This window comes from Alligator mississippiensis, chromosome 10 (assembly GCF_030867095.1).
Source record: "Alligator mississippiensis isolate rAllMis1 chromosome 10, rAllMis1, whole genome shotgun sequence".
Lineage (NCBI taxonomy): Eukaryota > Metazoa > Chordata > Crocodylia > Alligatoridae > Alligator > Alligator mississippiensis.
In genome coordinates, this window is record NC_081833.1 from 2,899,857 (window position 1) to 2,923,108 (window position 23,252).

The 23,252-nt window shown below is 43.1% G+C and overlaps 1 protein-coding gene across 2 annotated transcripts in view; it reads left to right on the top strand.

Annotated features, from left to right (window-relative positions):
• MLXIP (MLX interacting protein) overlaps nt 1-23,252 on the top strand; it is a 55,475-nt gene that overhangs the window by 26,666 nt on the left and 5,557 nt on the right. For both annotated transcript variants that reach the window (XR_002090023.2, XM_006257970.4), the window contains exons 2-16: nt 2,948-3,054; nt 3,335-3,420; nt 4,819-4,908; nt 5,178-5,219; nt 6,318-6,489; nt 7,558-7,647; nt 8,588-8,688; nt 9,011-9,674; nt 12,322-12,443; nt 13,066-13,252; nt 14,340-14,464; nt 17,372-17,473; nt 19,285-19,412; nt 20,626-20,749; nt 22,420-22,549. Coding sequence is in view for 1 of the 2 variants with exons in the window: in XM_006257970.4 (XP_006258032.4) it covers nt 2,948-3,054; nt 3,335-3,420; nt 4,819-4,908; nt 5,178-5,219; nt 6,318-6,489; nt 7,558-7,647; nt 8,588-8,688; nt 9,011-9,674; nt 12,322-12,443; nt 13,066-13,252; nt 14,340-14,464; nt 17,372-17,473; nt 19,285-19,412; nt 20,626-20,749; nt 22,420-22,549 (2,270 nt within the window). In the remaining variant the exon portion in view is untranslated. The remainder of the gene's footprint in view (nt 1-2,947; nt 3,055-3,334; nt 3,421-4,818; nt 4,909-5,177; nt 5,220-6,317; nt 6,490-7,557; nt 7,648-8,587; nt 8,689-9,010; nt 9,675-12,321; nt 12,444-13,065; nt 13,253-14,339; nt 14,465-17,371; nt 17,474-19,284; nt 19,413-20,625; nt 20,750-22,419; nt 22,550-23,252) is intronic.

The window sequence follows — 23,252 nt, forward strand, 5'->3', positions numbered from 1 at the left end:
ACATTAAAAAATTGGAGACCGTGCTGTTGGCCTTAGGAATTGAGAGTTAGTTTGCTGTTACACAATCTAATCAGTGTTGCATAGCTTCCTGAACTAGGTTTTGTGACAACTGCCTGAGGCTCTTTTTATGCTGGAGGAGCGAACATTGTGTTAGAAAAACTTTAGGGCAGGTTCCAGCCTCCTTTGGAAGCACTCGTATTTCATGTGACAAGTAATGACCCTAACCCATCAATAACTTTCCCTTACTTTTTTTGTTTGTGTAGGTGGATGGTGCTCAGCGCAGAGCGCTACTGAAAGAGGCCACCTGTTCATCCTCAGAACAGATGTGCTTTGGGCTGCATAATCTGGTTTAGCAACACGATTCACCCTCGGCATGTAGGGACCCCCTTTGTGAATCAGAGGGGAATTCTGTCCCTGTGGCCAGCCCCTTGGAGGTCTTTTGAATAAGACTGCCCAAAAAGGCAGAGCTATCATTTGAATTTGTGATTTGACTACAGAAGTGTTGAGAGAGAATAGAGACCTTGACATTTTGTACATCAGCTGCAAAGCTATTTTCAATAACTCTTGGCCTGGGCTGGATTTGACAAAGTAAATTAATACTTCCTGTTTTGTTGTCACCAAGCTTCTGAGTGGTATGTGCTCGTAGCACAAGTTGCCCTGCTATGTGTAAGAAATGTAAAACTATTAGAACAGTATACGTGCATCATCCTTGAAAACTTTTTTACTCTTTATCTCACTGTGTATCTGATCTCTTTCCCTCTAGTTTTACCAATGGTAACGTGTACAAGCGCCCTGTATGCTCAGGCCCCCTTCAGACATGGCACATCTACTGCATCTGTTACTGTTCTTTCCCTGCAGGGACTGTACAGGATCACACTGGACATGACCAAACCTCTTAAATTTTGGGGAACTTTGCTCATTCCCTGTTTGGGAGCTGTTCTCCCAGGGAGTTATATCTAGGGCTGTCCAGGGGCAGGGGGAGGGCGAATTGGGGTGACTGCCCCAGGCCTTGCGCTTTAGGGGGCCCTGCGGAGCAGTGGCTCCATGTCCAGCTGCTCACTACCACTGTTCCCCCCGCCACTGATGCCACCGCTGCCAATGGTGGCGGCAGCTTCTTCGGGTTCAGAGTCTGTAGGATCGGAGTGGGGGCAGGGCCCTGCATGGGCTGATTTACCCCAGGTCCTGCACCCTGCTCAGGTCAGCTCTGGTTACATCCATGACTGTGGAATGACTGAGGGTCATGAATATACTGGCATCCTGTGCCAAGGTTAATAGTTTGACTGTGTAATCGGCAGAGGAATCGATAGGCATTTGCTTGCTTGTGAGAGTAGTGCTGCTCTTGAAGGCCAGGAGCCCAGAAGGAACCGCACTTTCAGCCTCTGGAGTTGAAGGGGGTCTAGTGTTTGCCTTTCCAGAACCCAGAAGTCACAGCCTTGCAGGGCTGGAAGGGACCCCAGGGATCAGCTAGTCCAACCCCCTGCACAAAGGCAGGGAGCAGGTCTGTTTCAGTCGGGCAGCTGCCCTCAATTACTGTACCGAGGAGACTGTTTTCTCTCTCTGGCTCCCAGAGCAAAGATGGATGTTGGGGTGACAAATTCCCTAGTCAGGGACACAATTGTATAGAGTCTCTGTTGATACCCACAAAAGCGATGTGTTCTCTTGTTAAGTAAGACAGCTGTGCTTCAACTTCCTCTCTCCCTGCACAAGAGTTTATATTTGTGTTTTCTGCTATTTAAAAATACCCATCTCACCCCCAAGTCTCATAGTCTGCACCAGCTTTCAGGATTTTTTTAGCACAAGCAAAACTATCGCAGATTTACACCTTTAGCTCAGAGTGCCACATGCAGGTCCCATGGGAACCATGTTAAATGTAAGAGCCATGAAATTGTCACTGACCTATTCTCTGCTCGTTGAATCAGTCTGGTCCTTTGGGTGCACCTGCTGTCTGGGCTCCGCACCTGGTTCACTGGTTATACAGTTTAAAAACAAAAATAAAAACCTACCCCCAGGCAGTTCTTTGAAAAGGAAGGTACGGTGGAAAGGTTTCTCTGTGCATCCTAGGGCAGCACCTCATCTGTCTGATACGGATTACAATAAGGTTACAGCTGGCATTGTAAAACAGAAGCTGGAATAAAGAGGAAACTAGTTGGCTTGTCTTTCCCTGTCAGCTTAGTTGAAGCCTGGCGGCTGTTAATTGGCTGTTGTAGCGGTTGTGGATTACCTGGGTAGCAATGTCAGCTGCACTGCAAACAGGAGAAACAAAGGCAAGCTGAATAACCCAAGGCAGCAGTGATTTAAGAGTGTCTTGCTGTTGGCAAGCATGGAGCTCTCTGGGCTTTTGTATTAGTAGTGGGTATTGGGAAATCTTTACTGTAAGTCCCGCTGAGTTGACTCATGTAGTATTAATAGGCTTCTTTAAAGAGAGCTCTGTACGTGCACATACGTACGTACACATGATATTCTATATAGACAGAGTAGACTGAGGACAGGGCTGGACTCCCTCAGGAGTCAGCTGATTCAAAATAACTGTGTTTCTGTCTGAAAATTACTTGCTGTCATTGAAAGTAACCGATAAGAAGCTAAAATTCAAGGACATTGAAGAAAAATGTCTAATCTTTTTTGGTTTGTTCACATCCTGTGTTTCACATCTTCTGTATAGTTGGTTGTGGTGTTTCCCTTGGGTAACAGGTCAGTTTATATTATATGGGTCTTGCACCCTCCTAATAATGGTTAGCAAAGCTGTGACAAACAGAAGGAGCCTTGGAGCCTGGACTTCCCTCCCAACCATCCCAGTTGGCTGGGCAGCAGGGGCAGAATAGTGCTTTGTTGCAGACCGTGTTTCACTTGCTCTGTAGTTTCCAAGTTGGTCACTATGGTGTTTCTACTAGTTGTCTACCTGCCTTAAAAGTCTGAAAGTCAAAATGATCATTTTTCTGTTTTATTTCAGTGGCAAATTGGTTTCACCAAAATGGAAGAATTTTAAAGGCTTGAAACTTCAGTGGAGAGATAAAATCCGTCTCAATAACGCTATCTGGAGGGCGTGGTATATGCAGTGTAAGTAGCTTTCCTAATGCACTCGGTTTTGTGTAACTATCTCACATTCAGTGGAGAATTGCTGAAATCACTCATTTTACGATGAATCCAAGAGATCTGCTGAACTCCGGTCTCCGCGGAAGTCAGTACTGTGGTTGGAGCCTGAGGTCTACCCCTGAGTACAATGCAGTCTGCAGTAGCCTCTACCCTACTGATGATCTGGAGGAGGCTCCAGAAGGGTGGATGGGGTTCCTACAAAGCATGAACACACCCAGCAAGCTTGGGCTTTTTTCTCTTTCAGATCTGGAGAAACGCAAGAACCCAGTGTGCCATTTTGTGACTCCACTGGATGGCTCTGTGGAGGTAGAGGAACATCGCAGGCCAGAAGTAAGTGAAGCTTGAGTTCCTGTTTAAAATGGGGCTTCAGCAGCATCACGTTTCTTGTACCTCCATCTGGATGCAGAAGCTTCTTAGCATTATGTTGCTGCAGTATCCTGTCTGTAGTGAAAAATATTAATGTGTGTGCTGTTGAGCCAGCTGTTATAAAACTACCACACCGGGCTGCTCAATATGCAGCCCAAGGTCCGTTTATGTCTGTGAATAAATGGGCAGTCTAAGTCTGCCCTTCACTATGATGAATCATATGTTGTAGAGGTGAAGTTCAGATAGACAGTGATTCTGACAGGCCAGACTTTGTTTTCCTCCCTAAGGATCCTTTTCTTGGTGTTCCTGAATTCAGTGGAAGATGAGGACGCAGAGGAGTGATTCTACTGGATCAAACCCAAGTGGCCTAATGATAGATTTTTCAATATTAGTTTTGGTTTAATTTCTTTGAATTCAAACCAGCAAACAATTTTGGCTTCTCTGTCAAGGAAACAGTAAGCATGATAGGATGATTTAGGTCTGCTCGAGTTCATTATCTGTTTAGTTACACGCAGACATACACGCAGCCCTCTGGCACCCGGCAGAAAGCCGACAAGGCCCTTGATGGGGCAAAGTTTAATTTGTGCACCCAGTACCATGAGACACTGCAAAAGCATAAACCCACCTGTTGAACCTGCAAAGCAGACATGGGCCACAGGTACACACGTGGAAGTGTCCTGATACTTTTTTGAAATATGAAGTTTGAGGTGAGGCCTAAGCTGGGAAAAACAGGAATGTTGCATGAAAGCTGCCCCCAGTCTTGTGAACTCACTCTACTGTCCCAGCATGCTGCAGAACTTGTGGTGCCTTGAAAGCTGTGTGCTAACGGCTTAATAGTCTTGGCGTATGTGCGTGTGTTCATGCAGCCTTGTAAAACAGCACCTGCTTCAGAAGAGGGAGTTGCTCTTGTTTGTTTGCTCCAGTTAAGTTTTATTTCATAATTGTCCTGTCATGAAGGATGGATTGATAGACTTTGTACCTGGGCTAGTGAATTTCCATACCCTTTCTGTTTTCCCATGTTAAAATCCACAATAATCCTTCCAAAATAATTTGCTGTAGCATAAAGTATTTTTTAATTTGTGCCAAGTTGTTTTGAAACATTGGTTACCTGTAATCCATTGATGTCATGTGCTGTGGCACTTACTGTTGAGTGTTAGTGCTTGTTTGCTGGTTATAGGGTAGCTGACATGGTCCTTGTGTTTCATTTGCCCTGCGATACCTGGATTTGCACACAGCATCTCTGCTGGTTTATGAGCTCAAATAGAATTAATGTGCCTACCTTATATATTCAGTTTGTTTGAAAATTGGTTTTGGATACTTCTTAAACATCTCAGCGTGACTTGTATGCATTTGTGTTTTCAGGCCATTGCGACAGAAGGGAAATACTGGAAACGAAGAATTGAGATAGTCATCAGGGAATATCACAAGTGGAGAACATACTTCAAGAAAAGGGTCTGTCTTTTTGCAGCTGCAGAAATACCTTGTGTAAAATAATTGCTTATTGTTTCATTAGCTGGATATCTGATATTTTACTAGCATTCAAAGGTGGTGGAAATTCAAATATATTAGTGTAAATATTTAATCCAGTAATGTCTCTAGTCTGCATAGTCCTAGGGGGATTAAAAATTACTTGCCTGAAGAAATCTACTCTGTAAACAAGTTGCTGGATCAGGCCTTTTTTGAGTTTATTTTAAAAAATCTCCTTTGTTCTTCTTCTGCAGTTACAGAAACACAGAGATGAAGATCTGTCAAGCTTGGTCCGGGTAAGTACTGTTTGTGATGAAGGTGACAGCATTCCTGTTTTTGAAGCTGTGACAAGTAGCAAAGCTGTAGTAGCATGGCAGCTGGTGGTGTCTTAAACCTAAAGCCTAATACTGATTAGGAAGAGGGCACCTTTTTTGCTTAGAGTTGGATTGTATAAAGGGGAACTGTTCACATTTTCTAGATTAAACTGGGGGAAGGGGGTGGCAAAGCTTTAGTCTAGAATCCTGTGGCAGGAGACGAGAAACAGTGAGTTCAAGCAGATCCATCTCTTTGACCCACTTTGGAAGCTTGCTACTGGCACCATTATGCTCCCTGGGGAACTGGAAAGGGACATGTCTTGGACAGCACAGCAGAACCCAGTGAGTCTTTCTGTCATATTGTGGACAATTACATTTAAAAGGTAGGAAGATGTATAGAGGAATAAAAGCATGTACATTTAAAATTCTTAGGATTAAACCCAGAATTTCCTTCAAGTGTACTTCAGGTATAAAAGGGTCACAAGGAGGATTGTTTAACTCTTTAGCTCTTTGTAGCTAAGCATCATTCCAGTCCAGATTTGATTCTTTGTTATATGTCCAGAACTGCCCAGCGGGTCAAAGAGCTTGCTAAGATTCTGATTATGTCCAAGCTGTTTCTTACAAGACTTCATTGTAATGTTAAGGGTCACTTAAACTCAAGAATCAGTGAAACGCTCAAGTTGCAAAATTCCACATATCCAGCAAGGGGGAAAAGCATTGGCAAAGCCACTGTGTTTTTTTTCCACTTCTGATTGCCACCTGGAATTTGGGGGAAATTTCCCCACAAGGTATATTGTCATTCAGCAACAAGACATTTCACTGCAGGTGATTTGATGTGGTAGAAGGGGGAATGTCAGACCAGATGGTTTTTGATGGGCCTCGTGTCATAGGAAGCAGGATGCTAGAGCAGGCTAACAATTAGTCTAATCCATTATGGCTCCTCCAGAATGCTCTTGGCTATTAAAATGATGGGCTGCAGGGGAGGGAAGTAAATAAAACGTTTTCTGACTGCTGCTCACATAACTGCGTGTACTAGTGGTGGCTGCTTAAAACTACGCTTGTTTTTCTTTCCTCTGGCAGGATGACGATGTGGTTCCCTGGCAAGAAAGAAGCTATGGCAGGGAAACCCCTGTCCCTATGGAGGAAGGCTCCCTGCTGGATGTGGATATGCTTATGTCAGAATTCACAGACACCCTCTTCTCCACGCTGTCTTCACATCAGCCGGTTTCCTGGCCAAATCCCAGGGAGATAGGTATTGTGTTTGCTCTTACCTGGCAGGGAGAGCACCTGAGAGATTTTGTATTTGTTGTCTCACTTCTCTAGCCTCACTTATTTTTGGAGCGGAGCAAGTGACCTACTCTTTCTGCTGATCTAGTCCACTGGGCTGTTTGTACTTGAGATGGTTTAACAGTAGTGCCCAGCATAAACATTTTAAAGGCATGAAGAAGGTTCATCAGGGTCAGGAATCCTCTGCTGATATTTCCTTTAAAACTGTCTTTTATGTCTCTATGGGCACTTTTACACGTGCTTTGGAGGTGAGGAGGCTGGCGCTTTAATTAGAGCGGCTCTGAGAGTCACGCTAATTAAAGTGCCACCGTGTCTCATCTAAAGACCCGATGAGTTTGGGATGAACTTTAGTTCAGGCGTCCCCACCACCATTTTTAAGCATGGGGACGCTGATATATTAGATGCAGGAGGCTGCTGGAGCACGGTAATTGCTGTTCTCCAATAGACTTGATTAATGGAGTCTGGTCCGTTGCACTGAAATTCCAGCATGTCAGAGCAGCCTCCGTGCTCGTCTATAGGCACCCCGTACATGAGTTAATTTCTAGTTACTGGTGTACCATCCTGCATTACCTTACATAAATCTGTGTATAAGTTGTACAGAAGAACATTGATGCCTATGACATTGATTTTTTTTTTTAATCTCAGATCTTATTTCCTTTATTTTGAAAGGAATAATCTTTAATTTCTATATCTCCATAAACTTGCAGAATAAATCACAATCCCTATAGACATCCATTCAAACATCTATGCAGTTCCATCAAGCTGTCACTTTGATTAAGGAGCTGGACCCTTCAGAAAATGACCATTGCTAGCCTCTGTCTTTTTTATTAGATGAAGTCAGGCTTCAGTTCACATTCTTGTAGCCAAAACTCAAGACTGCACTTAAAGGACCTGGTGCCCAAATTGCTTCAGCTGGATTTCTCTGCACAGAGTGCTTACAGAATCTGGGCCTGAGGCTTTGAGTGTTCCACATATGCTTTGTAATGGGTCTGCGTGCTGCAAAGTTGATCTCTGTCTCTCTTGAACTTCCTAGGACACTTAGGAAATGCTGACATGATTCAGCCAGGACTCTTTCCTCTCCAGCCAAACTTGGATTTCATGGATACTTTTGAACCTTTTCAGGGTAAGAATAAGGGAACAGAAATGAGTTTACTGTATTTGTGAATATTATGGCAATTTGTAATGTAGTCACTAATGGAAAAATAAATAATGCAAACTAATATTTACAATTTGGATTATGACAATAAAGCCAGAGCAGATGAGCATTTGAAATCTATTTTTAAACACTTCAGTCAAATAAGCATGTAGAGAGACCCCCGTAAGGCTGCAAAATCAGTTCTTTGCTTCACTGGGTTTTGAAAGCATTTTGAGATTCTGTGTTCCAAGACTTAGACATGGCAGAAAGCTGCGTCTTCAAGAAAAAGTGGTATTTGGACCTTTCACCACTGAGTGGTAGAGCAGAACTATGAAACCTAATGCGTCAGCAAAGAACCTTAAAGCAGAACCTTACTCATTTGCGACTTTTAATCCTCATGCCCTCTAGTGATACCATCATCCGGCTCTCCCCACTTAACACAGATGTAATAACGAAAGGCCAGGACTCATCCTTCCAAACCAGATTTTTTCTCTGATTGACTGTAGGACATTTATTGGTAACCAAAGGTTTATTCATTGATACCAAACTCTCCCTGTCAAATGTATTGATGTAGTCTTTCACGTAAGGCAAAATTCATGTCTGTAAGCCATCAAAAGAGAGATAAATTGGTGTGTAGGCCTTGTGTTGCTCAAGTCCACAGAGTTGTATGTTGCTCAGTACCCTGAATTTGTATGGCACTTCATAAGAATAGCTGAGAAATTACCTCTTCCCCCAAGAGTTTCTTATCTGAGTGAGAGAGAGACATCTCTTTGTATGTGTGAGTAAAGCACATTTTGACATGCAGAAAGGAAGGGGTTTCAGTTGTTCATTTAATGTTGATTTGCAGCGATTTAATTTGTGCTGCTTTAGTTATGTCCTGCCAAAATAGTGAGAGCAAAAGATCTATTTATGTATTGCCATATTTCAGATCTCTTCACCTCCAGTCGTTCCAGTAATTATTTCCCTTCTGTGTCTGCTGTTCCTACTGTCAGTTCTGCTACAACAGATTCCAGCAGCCATGCTTCCCAGGTAAGGAAGTTTAATGTGTTTTAAACTGTCTAGTTGCAGATGTGTTTGTGATTCTTGAGAAAGTCACAGAATTTCTTCAAGCCTCAGTTTTCCTGTCTGTAAAATGAGGCTGTTGATAATTGTCTTGGAGACTTTCTGCCAAGATGAGTCAGGGAGAAATGGTCAAATGCAGAGGAAGTTTCCCTCTTCCAGCACCCAGTCAGTAGGGGCCAGCTTTGGCAAAGCAGGCACAGCTGGGGGTAAGAGGAGATGCTGATAAAAGCTGCTGTTGGCCCATCTCCAACAGTGTGCATTCATTTACAGTGTTTTTTTCTCCCACCAGTCCCCTGTCCTGCCCTCAGGTTCTTTACCCAGCGCACACCCAGCAGGAAACCTCAGCGATGAACTGATTGCCTCATCGGTCCCTGCTTCTGTCATTCCTGATGTTGGTGCTGACCAGTGTTCTGGCATTAGAGGTGGGGGATCTTTCATTCAGCCGGCAGACTTCAATTCCGATTCATCTCTAAGTGGCCAGCCATCGTTCGTGCGAGTGTTCCAGACTTCAATGCCACTACTTCAGCCTTCTGCCTCACCGCACCAGACCCCTTTGCCTGCAGTGCCTCTGGATGCTGGCTTGAACTCCCAGCTCTCTGCTTTCATGGCTCCAGAAACCCAGAAGTTTGGCCTCTGCAAATCTACTGTGATCACCCACACAGCTTCTGCTACACAGACCCACAATGCTCCTGCCACCACCTTCAGCCAGAGCCAAAACCTCGTCCTGGCAACGCAGCAGTCAGGGGGAGGAGTGCCTTGTAACCTGGCTTTACAGACTACCGTCATGTCGGGGCAGCCCCAACCCCAGCTGCAGCCTCAGCTGACTTTTGCACTCCCCAAAGCCGTTCCCCTGGCAAATGCTGGGACTAGGCCCAGACAGCCACAAAAAATAGTGCCTGCTCCGAAGCCTGAAACAGTGTCTTTAGTACTAAAAAATGCCTTCATTGCCCCAGGTGAGCTTCCAGGAGGCTTTTCTTTCTCTCTCATGAGGGGCAGCATGGGAGGTGGCACATTTGCTTTGGGAGTATAGAGTGACATATTTTGCTGTCTCTGACATCAACTGCCCTGAAAAATCTTCAGGGCAATTAACATAGCAGCTAAATGCATATTGGTCATTGCACTTACCCTGATCCAGAATTCAGGAATGTTGTTTTGCAGTGAAGCTGCTACTTTGCCTTTCTTGTAGCAATGCTAAGCAGAGACCAAGTTCCTTTCAGAGGGTCCTGAATTAATCTGAATTAATATACCAGTGAATATACCACTGAATTAATATACATGCAGAAAGATTCTGATTCCCATTTTACAGATGGGAACACTCAGGCTAAGAATTAAGCACTGTGCCAAAGTGCATCACTGTCTTGGGCATCCTTCCAGAATGAATGTAGTGTGCTCTATAAAGATTTTTCTGTGAAGACATCTTTGTCTGATTCCATAGCTGTTACTTGCTGTAGATGACAGACAAACGAGGGCACATAACACCAGCCCCTGTGCTCTGCCCTGTCTCCTTGTCTGTTTTGAGTTCACCACAGCTAATCTTGAAAGCCTTCTGTTGTGGTGCTAATCTTGAAAGCCTTCTGTTGGTGGGGATTCAGTGGTCTTAGTCTCTGCCTCTTCAGCACACTGTATCATTACTAAGGCAAAGGGAAGAGCCTGGGATGAAGCTCAGCAGTTTGGGTCTTGAATTTCTCAAGATGAGCCTGTTTCTTGTCATCTTCAGAGCACAAAAGGTGTCTCTGCATAGTGCTTCGCTCTGGAGTAATGCAGAATGGCAGCGAAGTCCTGGAGGGGAGGGAAGAGATGTGTGTATGTTTGTGTATGCAGAACCTAAATACTGCAGTGATATTTCTAGTAGACATAGCTCACTCACAACCAGGATCCCTGGTTCCAGCCCCTGGAGCAAACTTGCTGCTGACTAATGAAAGGACTCTTGTCTGCTCTGATTTGGTCAAAACCTGATGGTTTTGCTCTGAACTTGTTGATGAGGGGAGGACTGAGGTCACAGACTGCTTGTGCTGTCTACCCAGCGATGCCCAAATTGCAGCTGCTTTAGCCTAGTTCCTAGGAAATTGGTATTGGTCAAAAATCATATGAAACTACTGTGCTGGGTTAAACAGCTACGTAACCAAACTTTGACCTTCTGAGAACCCACCTAAAGGAGTGAGCAGGTGGGGAATAAATGTAATATGTGCACAAGCAAGTGTGAACACTATGGGTAGGTTTCTGTCAATTGTCAGTGAACCAGTTTGTTGTCCTTTTAATCTCTTTTGGGTGGTCTGGGGAACCAGAACTGAATGGTAAGGCCACATCCAGATGAGCATGGCTGTGTGATATGTGGCGTCACAGATGTTGCACATTCTGGTGTGTAGAAATCAAAAGATCCTGGGGTCAAAAAACCCGCTCAAAAATGAGCAGGGTGGCATATGTGGGGGCGTACCACCCAAAACTGGAGCCTGGCTGGCCAGAGCCATGCTCCAAGCAGGAGGATCTCCACTGCTGTAACCCCAGGAGGCCCCCAGTAAGGCTGCTGGGGCCAGCTTCCCCTACCCCACCCAGGGTAACCTGCCCTCTGGCACATGGCACAGACATTCCTGAGAACAAGTAGCAGCAGCACAAGGTGTGCCACTGCTTCTTGTCCCCAGGGAAACAAACGTCCATGGTCATGTGGATGAAGCATAAGTGCAAGGAAGAGGATATAGGCAGACAAGGTTCCTTGGGTGAATCTGATATCTTTTATTACACCAACCCAAATAGTTGGAAAATAATTATTAAGCAAGCTTTCGGGTTCAAAAACCCTTCGTCAGGCTAAGGAAGTTTCAGCAGTTGGTGTGTGCTCTTCCTGAATGGAATGAAAAGTAAAGAAGCCAGCGGCTGGGCTGGTATGCATACAAGACAGGTAGTCAGTGAAAATGTAGATTGAGGAGTCTCTCTCTCACCCATTGACTCATCAGTCTACATTTTCACTGACTTACCTGTCTTGTATGCATACCAGCCCAGCCGCTGGCTTCTTTACTTTTCATTCCATCCAGGAAGAGCACACACCAACTGCTGAAACTTCCTTAGCCTGACGAAGGGTTTTTGAACCCGAAAGCTTGCTTAATAATTATTTTCCAACTATTTGGGTTGGTGTAATAAAAGATATCAGATTCACCCAAGGAACCCTGTCTGCCCATGTCCTTGGACCAACACGGCTACAACTTACACTCCAGGAAGAGGATATTTCCCTTATAAAACAGGTGTGAGAATAAGCTGGATGCTCCCCTATCATTGCTGTGTTTATGAAGTGCACCTGTCACAGCCTCTGGGTGCATTTACATCTACGGTAAAACCACACATTAAAATACTGCATCCATTGTCAGCTTGCAGGTCTAGACACTACATGGTAACTGAAGCTGCTAAAGCCTTGTTTTGTATCTTGATACCATCTCATGGCGACGCTCTGTACTGCAAGGTGATCTTTGGAGGAAATGTGAAATACCCATACTGTACCCCTTACGTCCTGCTTAGCACGTTCTCCTATTCAACACAAATTTCTTCCCTACAGAACATTTTCCAACTCATTTTTCTCAATAATTTTTCTAACTTTAATTGTGTATTCTTCAGCTGCCTTTCAGGGACAGCCCAGAGCTGTGATTGTAACCCCAGCACCTATAAAAAGAGAAGGGATTTTGACTCCAACCATGTCTCAGCCAAACGTTGTAATTGCACCAGCTGGAATCGCCAGAGTAAGAAGAAATTCTTCCATAGGATTGTAGTTTTTGTGCTGTGTTAAAGTATGGTTAGGCTTCGGAAAGTGACCATTTATAAATACCCTGTTATTACTCAGCAGAGCTGTGATATTCAGACTTGTATTTGCTTATTTTTTGTTTTAAATTCTCTATAGCTTTTAACAACACTGTTAAAAGATTCATGTATCTTCAGGGTACTGAGCTGGTTTGTTTTCTGGCTCAAATGTTAGTGGAATTATTAACAGCCACCATTTGCACAGATGTGGGGTTTTATTATTGTCTTATTTTATTGAAGATGCAACGGATAAAATCAGGCTTTGAGTTTTCCGGTTGCAAGTCCTCTTGAAGGCGCAACTGTTTGTCCAATGGATTGTGAGCATGGGGAGGGAAAGTGTCTGGTAGTCTGATAGGTGCTGACATACTATAATGTTCATTAAATTGTTGGACTCTTCCCGGAAGTCTGACTCCAGCACCTGACAGTCCCTATTAAGCCTAATCTGGGGAGTGTGTTTCACCAGATTGTTAAACATGTCCTGATTTAATACTTTAACCTCCCAGTGAAAGACAAGGTGGTGAATCTTTGTATCTTCTTTCCACAATATTTCCATGCTCTTCCTAGGCTCCTGGGGTGGCAGAATTCCATAGTGGCATTCTGGTTGGTCAAGCACAACAAGCTCCAGGTACCCAGCAAGCCCAGCCTGCTGTCTCGCACCTCTTCTCTCCCAGTGTAGTCCAGGATGCATTGGTGAAAAGGGAGCAAATCCCTTCCCACAGTACCAGTTCACAAGTCCCTTCACCTACACCTAGTAAGTCAAAGAGAGACTGCAGCCCTCTTCTCTGCATGTGCATATATAGGTGGATATCAGCAAAACATGTATGTTTGTAAAGCTGTCTTTTGGGTGGCTTGTAAAATGTGTCTGGGGCAGTTGAGGTCCTTACAAATCCCAGGAGATTTTTTATAGGAATACATTTTAAAGCCTCTGTTCCCTCCAGCTTCAGTTCCAAGTCCTGTCTGAAACTACTGGATGGCATTTTGTGCACCATGAAGCTGCAGTATTCCACCCCAGAAATGATTGCATTTTCAGTGCTTTGTGCAGTGATTTTACTCCCATATTTACAGGGAAACAGAGAAAGCAATTTGGAAAGAATTTGCTAAACGTTCTGTTTAAGCTTGTCAGTCTAGTACTTTGTATCACTGCAATTACAGCTTTCTTCAGAGGATCTCAAAACACATTAATTGTAATTAAGCAGAGAGTTGTCTTTGGTGTATGTTGTGATACAAAGCGTTTGGTTTAGCTTTGCAGCTGCTGGGGTTCCCTTCCCTTAGAGCTCTGCTCTGAATGTCCATCTCACTAGGATTGGGAGGAAGGACCAGTGAAAACCTTTTATTTTGCTTCTGCACTAGGAAAGGAGACGGTCAATGTGTGCTAGTTGGTTTAAAGCAGGGGCAGGCAATTTTTTTGGGCAGAGGGCCACTTACTGAGTTTTGGCAAGCCATCGAGGGCCGCATGACAGGCAGCCCAGGGCAGATAAATATTAATTTTCAAAAATTTTTAGGGGCCCCATGAACCAGATAGAATGTCCTGGCAGGCCGCATCCAGCCCCCAGGCCGCATTTTCCCCACCCCTGGTTTAGAGCCCCATCACCCAGCTCCACCTTATTGAAGTTTGGAGGTATAAGGCATAGTGTATTGCCACATGGGATTCATTCAGCCATTTCTAATTAAATCATTGGGTTTCCAAGCTATCCAAATATATCTCTAGCGTGTTGGTATTACAATGCTCAGTTCTCTAGAAATGAAGCCAGTGGTGATGTGGGTAGAAGCTGCTCCTCCACAGGTCAGGCTGTTCCTGGCAGTTGCTGCATAAGTGACTTGATGTTTCCATTTTGAAGGCCGAGACTGTCAGAACTCAGGACAGGCCTCACCCTGCACCTCGGAGCAGAGCCCCAGTCCTCAGTCTCCACAGAACAATTGCTCAGGAAAAGCCACGACCAATCCTCAGATGTCTGCCTTTAAGGTACATAGTCCACCCCTATGGGGCTCTTTCATTTGCCTCTGTAGCAGACTGATTTCCTGATTCCTGCCACCTGTGACTGTGCAGTGCATAGTGCTGCATGAAATAGGTTGTTTATCTGATTGTGGCTCAGCTTTCATTACACTTGCATTGCTGTTTATTATTTTGAATATCATTTGTGGCTTAGTAATGACATCAAGTCTGCCTTGCTCCTCAGTGATGTGTTATCTTGTGAAGACAGGGGAGTATGCTGTCTGCTTGTCCTTACCAGCCATGACATCATTTCCAGCAGTGCTTCCTGGAAGAGCTAAAGTGAACTGGGACATCTGTGGTTTTAGCCTTTTTTTTCTGAAGCAGAGCTATGCAGCTGGCAGCCCATCAGCTACATGCAGCCTGTGAGGGGTTAATGTGCAGCCTCATGGTTCTCACCTGGCCACTGCTCCCTCTATTGCTCTGGCAGCCAGAGCCCCCAGACTCCCCCATCACTCCTTGTGCTGCTTTGCCCCAGGGGGCAGGGCACAGCATCAGGGTGGGGAGCTCAGAGTGAGTCTGGGGCCGTGCTTGGAGGGTGGTTTGCACAATGCAGCGGTGGGGGGAGTGCATGGCGAATGGGGCTTGGAAAGGAAAAGCATCCACATGGTACACCTGGTGCAGCCCCCAGGGCATGTGGCTCCCAGACACTTAGAAGCTGGACAGCCCTGTTGTAAACGATTTCCATTTGGTCTGTGTACGTGTGGTGGGGTGGTTGTTTTTGGGGGGGTGTTGTTTTTTCTGCTGGGAGCTCTCCCATCCGCTTGGTTTCATGGACTTCCAATCCTCTATGTGTTTTTTCTAAAGTGATTAATTATCTGAATGGCTGTGTTGATTTTACCTGCATTTACCTGGGGTCTTGTCCCAGGTTCTGATCAAAGTGCAAGACTTGGATGCTCTAGAGTTCATTAAAGTTTAATGCTCATTAAACAGCAGGTTGCTTAATGGAAACAGAACCCTACCTGATTGCCTTTCCTGCCAATTTCTTTATTAGTAGTTTTTGGTGGTGGAGTTTTCACAGCTGCCAGGTACTTGCTTGGTGTCCTGGCCCCTTAAAGATTTATTGCGACATGGTATCTCGATTGCTTTTCATACATGTAGTGTTGCTGTGTGCAGTAGAGGTGACTGTGCTTCACTGGTAGACATGTTCCTGGCTGTGTGAATTGACCCTCTTAAAATGAAATGCACTTTTTACAAAAGCATTGCTACAGATGGAATTTCACTGAAATTCCAGCCCAGTAAGAAATCCGAAAAGCCATCCTCGCTTCTTGTGAGGGCAGCTGTCTCCAGACTGCCCAGCTGCAGCATGAATGGGAATTAGGGATTCTTTCTCAACCCTTCTCCACCCTCCCCTGTGAAGCTTTCTTTTTTCACTCTCCTTGAAATGCAGCACTTAACACCTTTTTGGGAAGATAACTAAGCGCTGCATTCCAAGAGGGTTAGCACAATGGGATCTGCTGCATTGGAAGCCCTTTGAAAATGCACTGAAATCCCTCAACTGTAAAGTGTATATTGTTATAATCACAGTGACTATAAGGCTTTCTCTGCACTGTGATTTCTAACTTTGATTGTATTAAGTGTTGAGGCACATTTAATGAATCTCAGCTAAGGTGCCATGGGATTTCTTAAGAACCTTTCAAGAGTGGCATGGGGTGCTATGCAGCGTTAGCACTGTTTGGTGTGCAAACATGATTCACAAGAGAAGGCCAATCCATAATGTTAAAAACCACCCTAACCTATTGTGGGCTTTCTGCATTGTTTACAACAGAAAATTGTCCTGTGTTTTTTCTATAGTTAAAGAACAAGTAAAAACTAGGAGTTGACATTTTCGAGGGGTGTCTCAAGTGTAAAAACGTTGCGAACCCCTGCTTTAACTGGTTACAGGTAACACAGCCTGTTCATACACTGCCATAGGCAGAATAGCAGGTGAGAGAACACACCTGTGGACTTGAGCTTCAGGTGGCCGTAAAGATTTCCTTGCCTGTGGGGAGCTAGCAGGATGGAGGACTGTCTGCCCATGTTACACATTGATGGGGGTTCCCATTTGTGGAACAAACAGAACACGCTCACCGAGTTGTAAGAAATCAGCCCATTGCCAGACTAGGCCTTCGGCATTGGTGAAACGCTTCAGAGCCATGGCTATTGAGAAAGTTTTAACCGTGTGCTGTACAGGCACAAATGTTTACAGTGCATCCATATGAAAAGTGGATCACAAGCTTTCTTATGTGTTTTAGCGTGCCCTTGATGCCAGTTACAACCATGAAGTGTGTGCTTTCCTTTGGGACAAGAGTCAGTTTTAAGTGCAGCAGCTAAGTCAGATTGCTGGAAACCTTGGCTGTGTCTCTCAAACAGATTGTTTTTTATAGAAATGCTTTGCTTGATTGTACAAGAAGTTTGGTAATGAAAACCACAGTGGAATCTAGAATATTATCAACACTGCCATCTGTTACTTTGCGTAGAAGAAAGCAGCAGCCGCTAGATGGTGTGGTGTCCTTGGAGAGCAGAGTGAATCAAATTTTGTAGCAGATTTGGCATAAATATCTGTGAAATGGAGTGCTTTGTATTTGAAACGTTATAAATACCAATATGGTGGTAAGTAGCCAGAGGGTTAGCAATACTTCTGGGTTAGTGATCTTTCTAAAACTAAAAAGAGATTAAACCAGTATGGGGATTGAATTTAGTACGGTGAATGATTCTACAGTTGTTTAAATTGTTACTTGCATGTTCTTGACGTTCCTGTGATGCTTGCAGTATTGGGAGAGTTGGGAGTACCACAGTAACTTTAATTCAACAAAAGATGAAATTGTAAGTGGCCCTAATAAATAGGGACAGAAGCCGATAAACCAGCATATGTTGAGCTCATTTTATGTGTTTATACAGAATCGAAGAATAAAGCATATTTCAGCAGAACAAAAGAGAAGGTGTAATATCAAGGCTGGTTTTAATACGCTGAACAGCTTGGTGTCCTCTAACTCCAAATCTGTAAGTAACATTTTTAACATAGCAAAAAATGAACCATGTAGTTATGGAAACCAGTAGCCATTTTGAAAAAAAAGATTGTTAATCAACCTGGACAGCTCCACTCTTCACTGGAAAATACAAAGTACAATTAATAAATTTAATTTCATAGTTCCATAGATGTTAGGGGCTAGAAGGGACCTTACAGATCATTGTGTCCAGCCCCCCTGCACTTGGGCAGGAAAGACCGCTGGGTAGTTACTTGAATCATAGGAGTTAAGAGATGGGACCATAATGCAGTAAGAAAATAATCCATTATTACATGTCAGATAATGGGAGAGCACATGCCAGGTGTTGTGGTCTTGATTGTACCACTGGTTTGATTCCAAAAGCAGAGGAGTTCTGTTTGCTCAAGGGCTTTAACTCTCAGACTTAAGGGGAAAGAACAGAAGCTGCACACTGTAGTCCTCCAGCTCCTGGGTTAAGGGCTTGATCACATTTGCAGTACAATAACACTTTGAACGTATTTTGTAGAGCTTTGTAGAATATTTTACAAATATTCCATGCTGTTTCTGGTTGCTAATGCCCAGACTTCCAAAGATGTGGAGGTGCCCAGTTGAATTTTCAAAATTGCCTGAAGAGCATAGATAACCAACTCATTAACTTGGGGCCCAACCCAGGAATCAGCAATTTTTGGCCTGCAGGCCAGGTTCAGCAGAGGCATTTTATCCAGCCCATGGAGTGGGGGGGCTTTGGCACTCTGGCAACAGAGGGCTTTGCACACACAGCGGCCAGGCAGCAGGGAGAAGCGGTAGTGGCTTGGTGGAAAGTGCCAGCCTGCCTCTGACCCAAGGCAGGTGGTTTCAGTCCACTGCTTGTTAACCATTGCTAGCCACTTGCCTAATCTGTTTGGACATTTTTGAAAATTGAGCCTGTAATCTGACTATGTGCGCTTCAGAGTTTTAAAATGATTGGGCCTTATCCCCTGCCACTGTTTCATATTCCTAGATGGACAGAGAAAATCAGAGCTTCCTGCATTTTCATTTCCCGGTTGGTGTCTCAACTCTGAATGGACTAGTTCAAATAACTGAGTGCCCATGGATATGGCATTTTTTCATCTGTTTAAACAGCTTTGGTAATTAAAGTTACATTAGGGCTAAACATGGGCTGTCCTCATTCCATGTGTGACTTTAGGCAAAAGAAAAGTATATTTAATTGCAAGTAAAAGAATCTGATTTGAATAAAAAGTCTGATAAAAAAAACTAGATTATCTGCCTTGGTACAACTGCAGACAGAGGCAGATCCTAAAATAGAAACCAGTAATACTGTCTTTGTCTCCTTTGATAACAGCTTGACCATGCTCCCTTCTGTTTAATAATGTGAAAACCTCAAAGCCTTTCAGATCTGATACGTTCTGAATTACCTCTGCAACTAGATACATTTAGCAATGTGCTAAATATATCAAAAGAGGTATCGATTCCTCTTATTCAGGTCTTGTTTAATGTGGGAAAATAATTTAATTTGTGAACATTTAAAATTGTTGAAATATTTTCTCCAAGAAATTAGCCAAAATCTCATTTGGGGAAAAGAGGGCAAGCTGGATACACTCTCCTCTTACTAGGTCCCTGTTCCTGGGAGTCAGGATGATACTGAACAGTTAGTCACTCTGCTGTGGCACCTTGCAACCATGAATCCTGAAGTTCTTTAGCATGGGCAAGGAATCTGATGATAATGGGGCTGACATGCTTTTGTAGGTGTTATGTTAAGTTTGGGCCAAACTCTTAGCCTGCTTACATCAATTCCAGAATGACAGTTTTGTGTTTGCTTTGGCACAGATCAGCCATGCAATCACACTCCAAAAGACTGTGGAATATATTGCTAAACTACAGCAAGAGAGAATACAGATGCAGGAAGAAACCAGGCGTCTCCGGGAGGAAATTGAGGAACTGAATGCTACCATCATGTAAGATGTTCTCGGGGAATTGTTACTGTTTCTTCCTGTGCAGCTCTGCTTTGGTTAATAACAGTAGGTATTTGTATCAAGTAGTATGCCAACTGGCAGTTGGGTATTGCAAAGAAGCAGAGTATCAGTGGATTACAATGAAAACACAAAATAGCCACAAAATGAGCATTGTTTTGATCTTCATTGAGCTCTGGGCATCAATGCAGAGTGATAACATGATCAAAAATAGATTGGAATGCTTCTCAGTACTGACACATGAGGACTATTTTAAATCAGAAATCCTACTCTGTACAGCAGCATAGGTGCAACTGTCTTTTGGTATGTAAACTTTCCTTCCTGGGAACAAATATGGTTGAATGAAAAGGGCACAAGAAGTGACATCAAGAACTGACTCAGTCTGACTGTGGTCAAATTAATTCACTTTCCTGTGTTCTAGTTTCCATACCTTATAAATGGGTTCAAGTCATTGTAAAGTATTTTTGGGTCCATAATGTGCTTTTATTCACAGAAATATTGAATAATATATAATGAGCAAATAAAAAACCCCTAATATTTTAGGATATGACAAAAGTGATTCAGCTGATTTTAAATTTATCTTTAAACTGAACTATCTTCTTAAACTTTTAAAAGTTTGAAGAAAATGATACAATATTAGCTGATAAGTGAGTTATTCTCTGCTTTCTAGTTTTACGTTCTTCTTTCTTGTGAAGTAGAGACAGAAATCTTCTTTGTTCTACTTCAGTGGTTTTCCACCTGGGGTCCACAGACTATGTCTATGGGGTCCACAAAAGATGACTATGATCAATCAAAAGTATGTGAATACTCATACTTACAATTCAGAGGGGTCTGCACCTCCATTCGAAATTTGTAGGGGTCTGCAAATGCAAAAAGGTTGAAAACCACTGTTCTAGGTTATATTTTGTTTCTAACTCTTGTTATTTATAATAATAAAAAATTCTTAATAGTTTGAAAATCTTCCCTTTGCTAAATGGATGTGAGCAGAATCGTCAGGAAAATATTGTGTTGCACAATAGAGGTTGCTGAGCGTAAAATGAACGTGAATTGTCCTTTCCACCTTAAGAAGTGATCCACTAAGAAACAACATCAGTTTTGTGGCACTGTGAATGGATACTTGCCTCGCTTTAGCTTTTAACATAGAAGAGAAGTGTCTCCTGTCTTCAGAAACTTGATCTCTGGGTTTGTTTGTTTTCAGATCATGTCAACAGCAACTCCCTGCTACTGGGGTTCCCATAACAAGACAAAGATTTGATCATATGAGGAGTATGTTTGATGAGTATGTGAAAAACAGGACCCTCCAAAACTGGAAGTTTTGGATTGTATCCTTTTATCATAGCATTAAATATAGTGTTTGTATCGAGCAAACTCTGGGCGTCTCATGGGTATGGGTATGTGACTATCACACAGGAAAGGGAGTTAACTTTAAAATAAAATCAAAAGTGGCACTGTCAAAAGAAATGCTGTTTGACAAATATGTTTCTTGCTGATAACTGCTAAGGTTATTTAGTATCATAGTTTTAAAATCTCATGTTTCACTATTTATCAAAAGGGGTTTTTTGCCCTTCATTGGACAGTCAGGCATAATTAGTTTCTCTTTCTGGTGCTTGCACTAGTTGCTGTTCTGAGTTGCAGACACTTCAGGGAAAGGTTTTTTCTCTCCATATATGTACATAAATAAATGTATTATTTTAAATGCGTAGTCTCCTGAAAACACCAGGTCTTTATGTGCTCTCCAGTAAGCTTGACCTTCTGCTTCTGATAGGAGCCTCAGATTCCTGTAGCTTTCCTGGTACAGGAACTTCTGGGACAGCTTCAAATAAATCAGAGAAATAGTAGTCCCTAAGGGGTATAACTGAAAATGACTCAAACTAATGGCTCAGCTTCTCAAGCATCAGTTTATTGGTTCTATATTTTTACACTGCCCCAAATTTTTCAGTTGCTGTCAAATTTGATACTGACAAGGCTGAGAGCACTGTAGCAGCCACTTAGAGAATACTGGGTGTTTTGGCAGCTTGATGGGAGGCAGTTACAGCTTCTGGTATCCAGGATGGTGTGGGGGGAAGTTGGAAAGCTGGGAAAGCACAGAAGTTAGATGCATCTCCTTAACACTTCAACAGAATATGGTTCAGTTTGGGGGTTTAAATGCAGGATGCTAGTTTTCAGAGTCAATATCTTACTGACATGAACTGTTTTTCAGTGCTGCTGTTTATTAACTAGACAGTCTGTAGCAGGAAGAGAGCAGTGCAGGAATGCCTATCAACTCAGGTGAGAGATTTTCTTCAGAATTGTTAAGGGCTGGAAAGTTAATTTTTAATGGCTTGAAAGTATGGGTTCTGGAGCCTTCTTTTTATGACATGGGAAGGAATGCGGCATTCAACACATTTCTCAGTCAGACCACGAAGGAATACAGAGGGTCCTGCTTTTAGGTACTAGCGGTAATTTTTCTGGTCTGTTTTAATTAATTTTCAGCAAAAGTCTCCAGTGACTCTGAACATGGATTGCATTATTTAAAAACCAGTGACCTGTAGGATGCGCAGGGCTAGAAACACGATGATCTTGCTAGGTGTTTTGTCTTCCTTTTTCCTTGCACTTTGGGGATTTTTACACATGCTCTGGGAGGCATCAGGCAGGGGGCGCTTTAATTAGTGAGCTGCACTAATTAAAAGCGCCCAAGCATCACGTGTATCAGCATCCCCATGCTGAAAAATGACAATGGGGTGCTTTGAACTAAAGCTTATCAAATGAGCTAGGAATTTTTGACGTTCTGCTCTAGAGTTTTCCACTAGCATAGATCAGCATGGATGTTTCCTATGGTAGGATGCCCCATATTGCAAAAGTAAATGGCTCAGTTGAAGAGAACTGTAGTTCATTTTTATTTTATTTTGATATCTCAGCTTTCTTTAAACAGTGATGCCCCTTTACTGTGGAAACCTTCTGTTTTCCCCTCTTAGCACTTCTATTATTTCCTTTAACTCCCAGTGATTTGCAGTTCAGTATTATCATTAAACCGTTATTTGAGTCCTTCAATGGAATGGTGTCTACAACCAGCTTTGAGGACCTGAATCAGACTGCAATGGCATGGCTGGATCAGCACTGCACCCTCCCTGTTTTGAGGCCAAGTAAGTAGAGTTCTAGCTAGTTGTAGTTTAGTGGCACAGAAACTGAAACCATAATCTCTAGTTTCCTCTTTGAAGGTCAGTATAGATTAGGGAAAGAAGTTGTGATAGTATATTTTTTTTCCTCTCAACCTTTTTGTATTGTTGCAATGGAAAGCTAAGAACTGCTGCTGACCATGCATTTTGGCTTTGAGCATTTGTTGCTGTTATCAGTCATCAGAAATCAAATGTAGACTCAGCTACAGCATTTAAATAAAGATTTCAGACTCTCTTAATCATAATGAAGATAGAGGCCATGTTAGATCTATGTTCAGCTTTCAAGTACCAGTGAAGTTTGCATACGGTTGACACCCATTGCTTGTTTGTCCTCCAGAAGGACACATCCAGTGCTCCTGTTTATGGTTATTCCGGCACAGTGGTACAGGCAGTATCAGAGCAAGCTGGGATATTGTTTGGAAGAATGGTAAAATGGTAGCCCCTTTGTAAACATTATCTTCCAGGCAAAGTAATTGCATTTCCTTGTCTTTGATGGTACATTTGTAAGGGATACATCATGTGCATATGTACTGCAGGAGCATATGTATATTTGTGTATTACATCACCTATTACATCATAGATCATGTTCATCCTTGCTGCTAAGGGCCCAAGTGACTTCCATGTGTATCTGTTTGCATTCAGACTAATCTTTTTCCCTTGGTACTTTGTT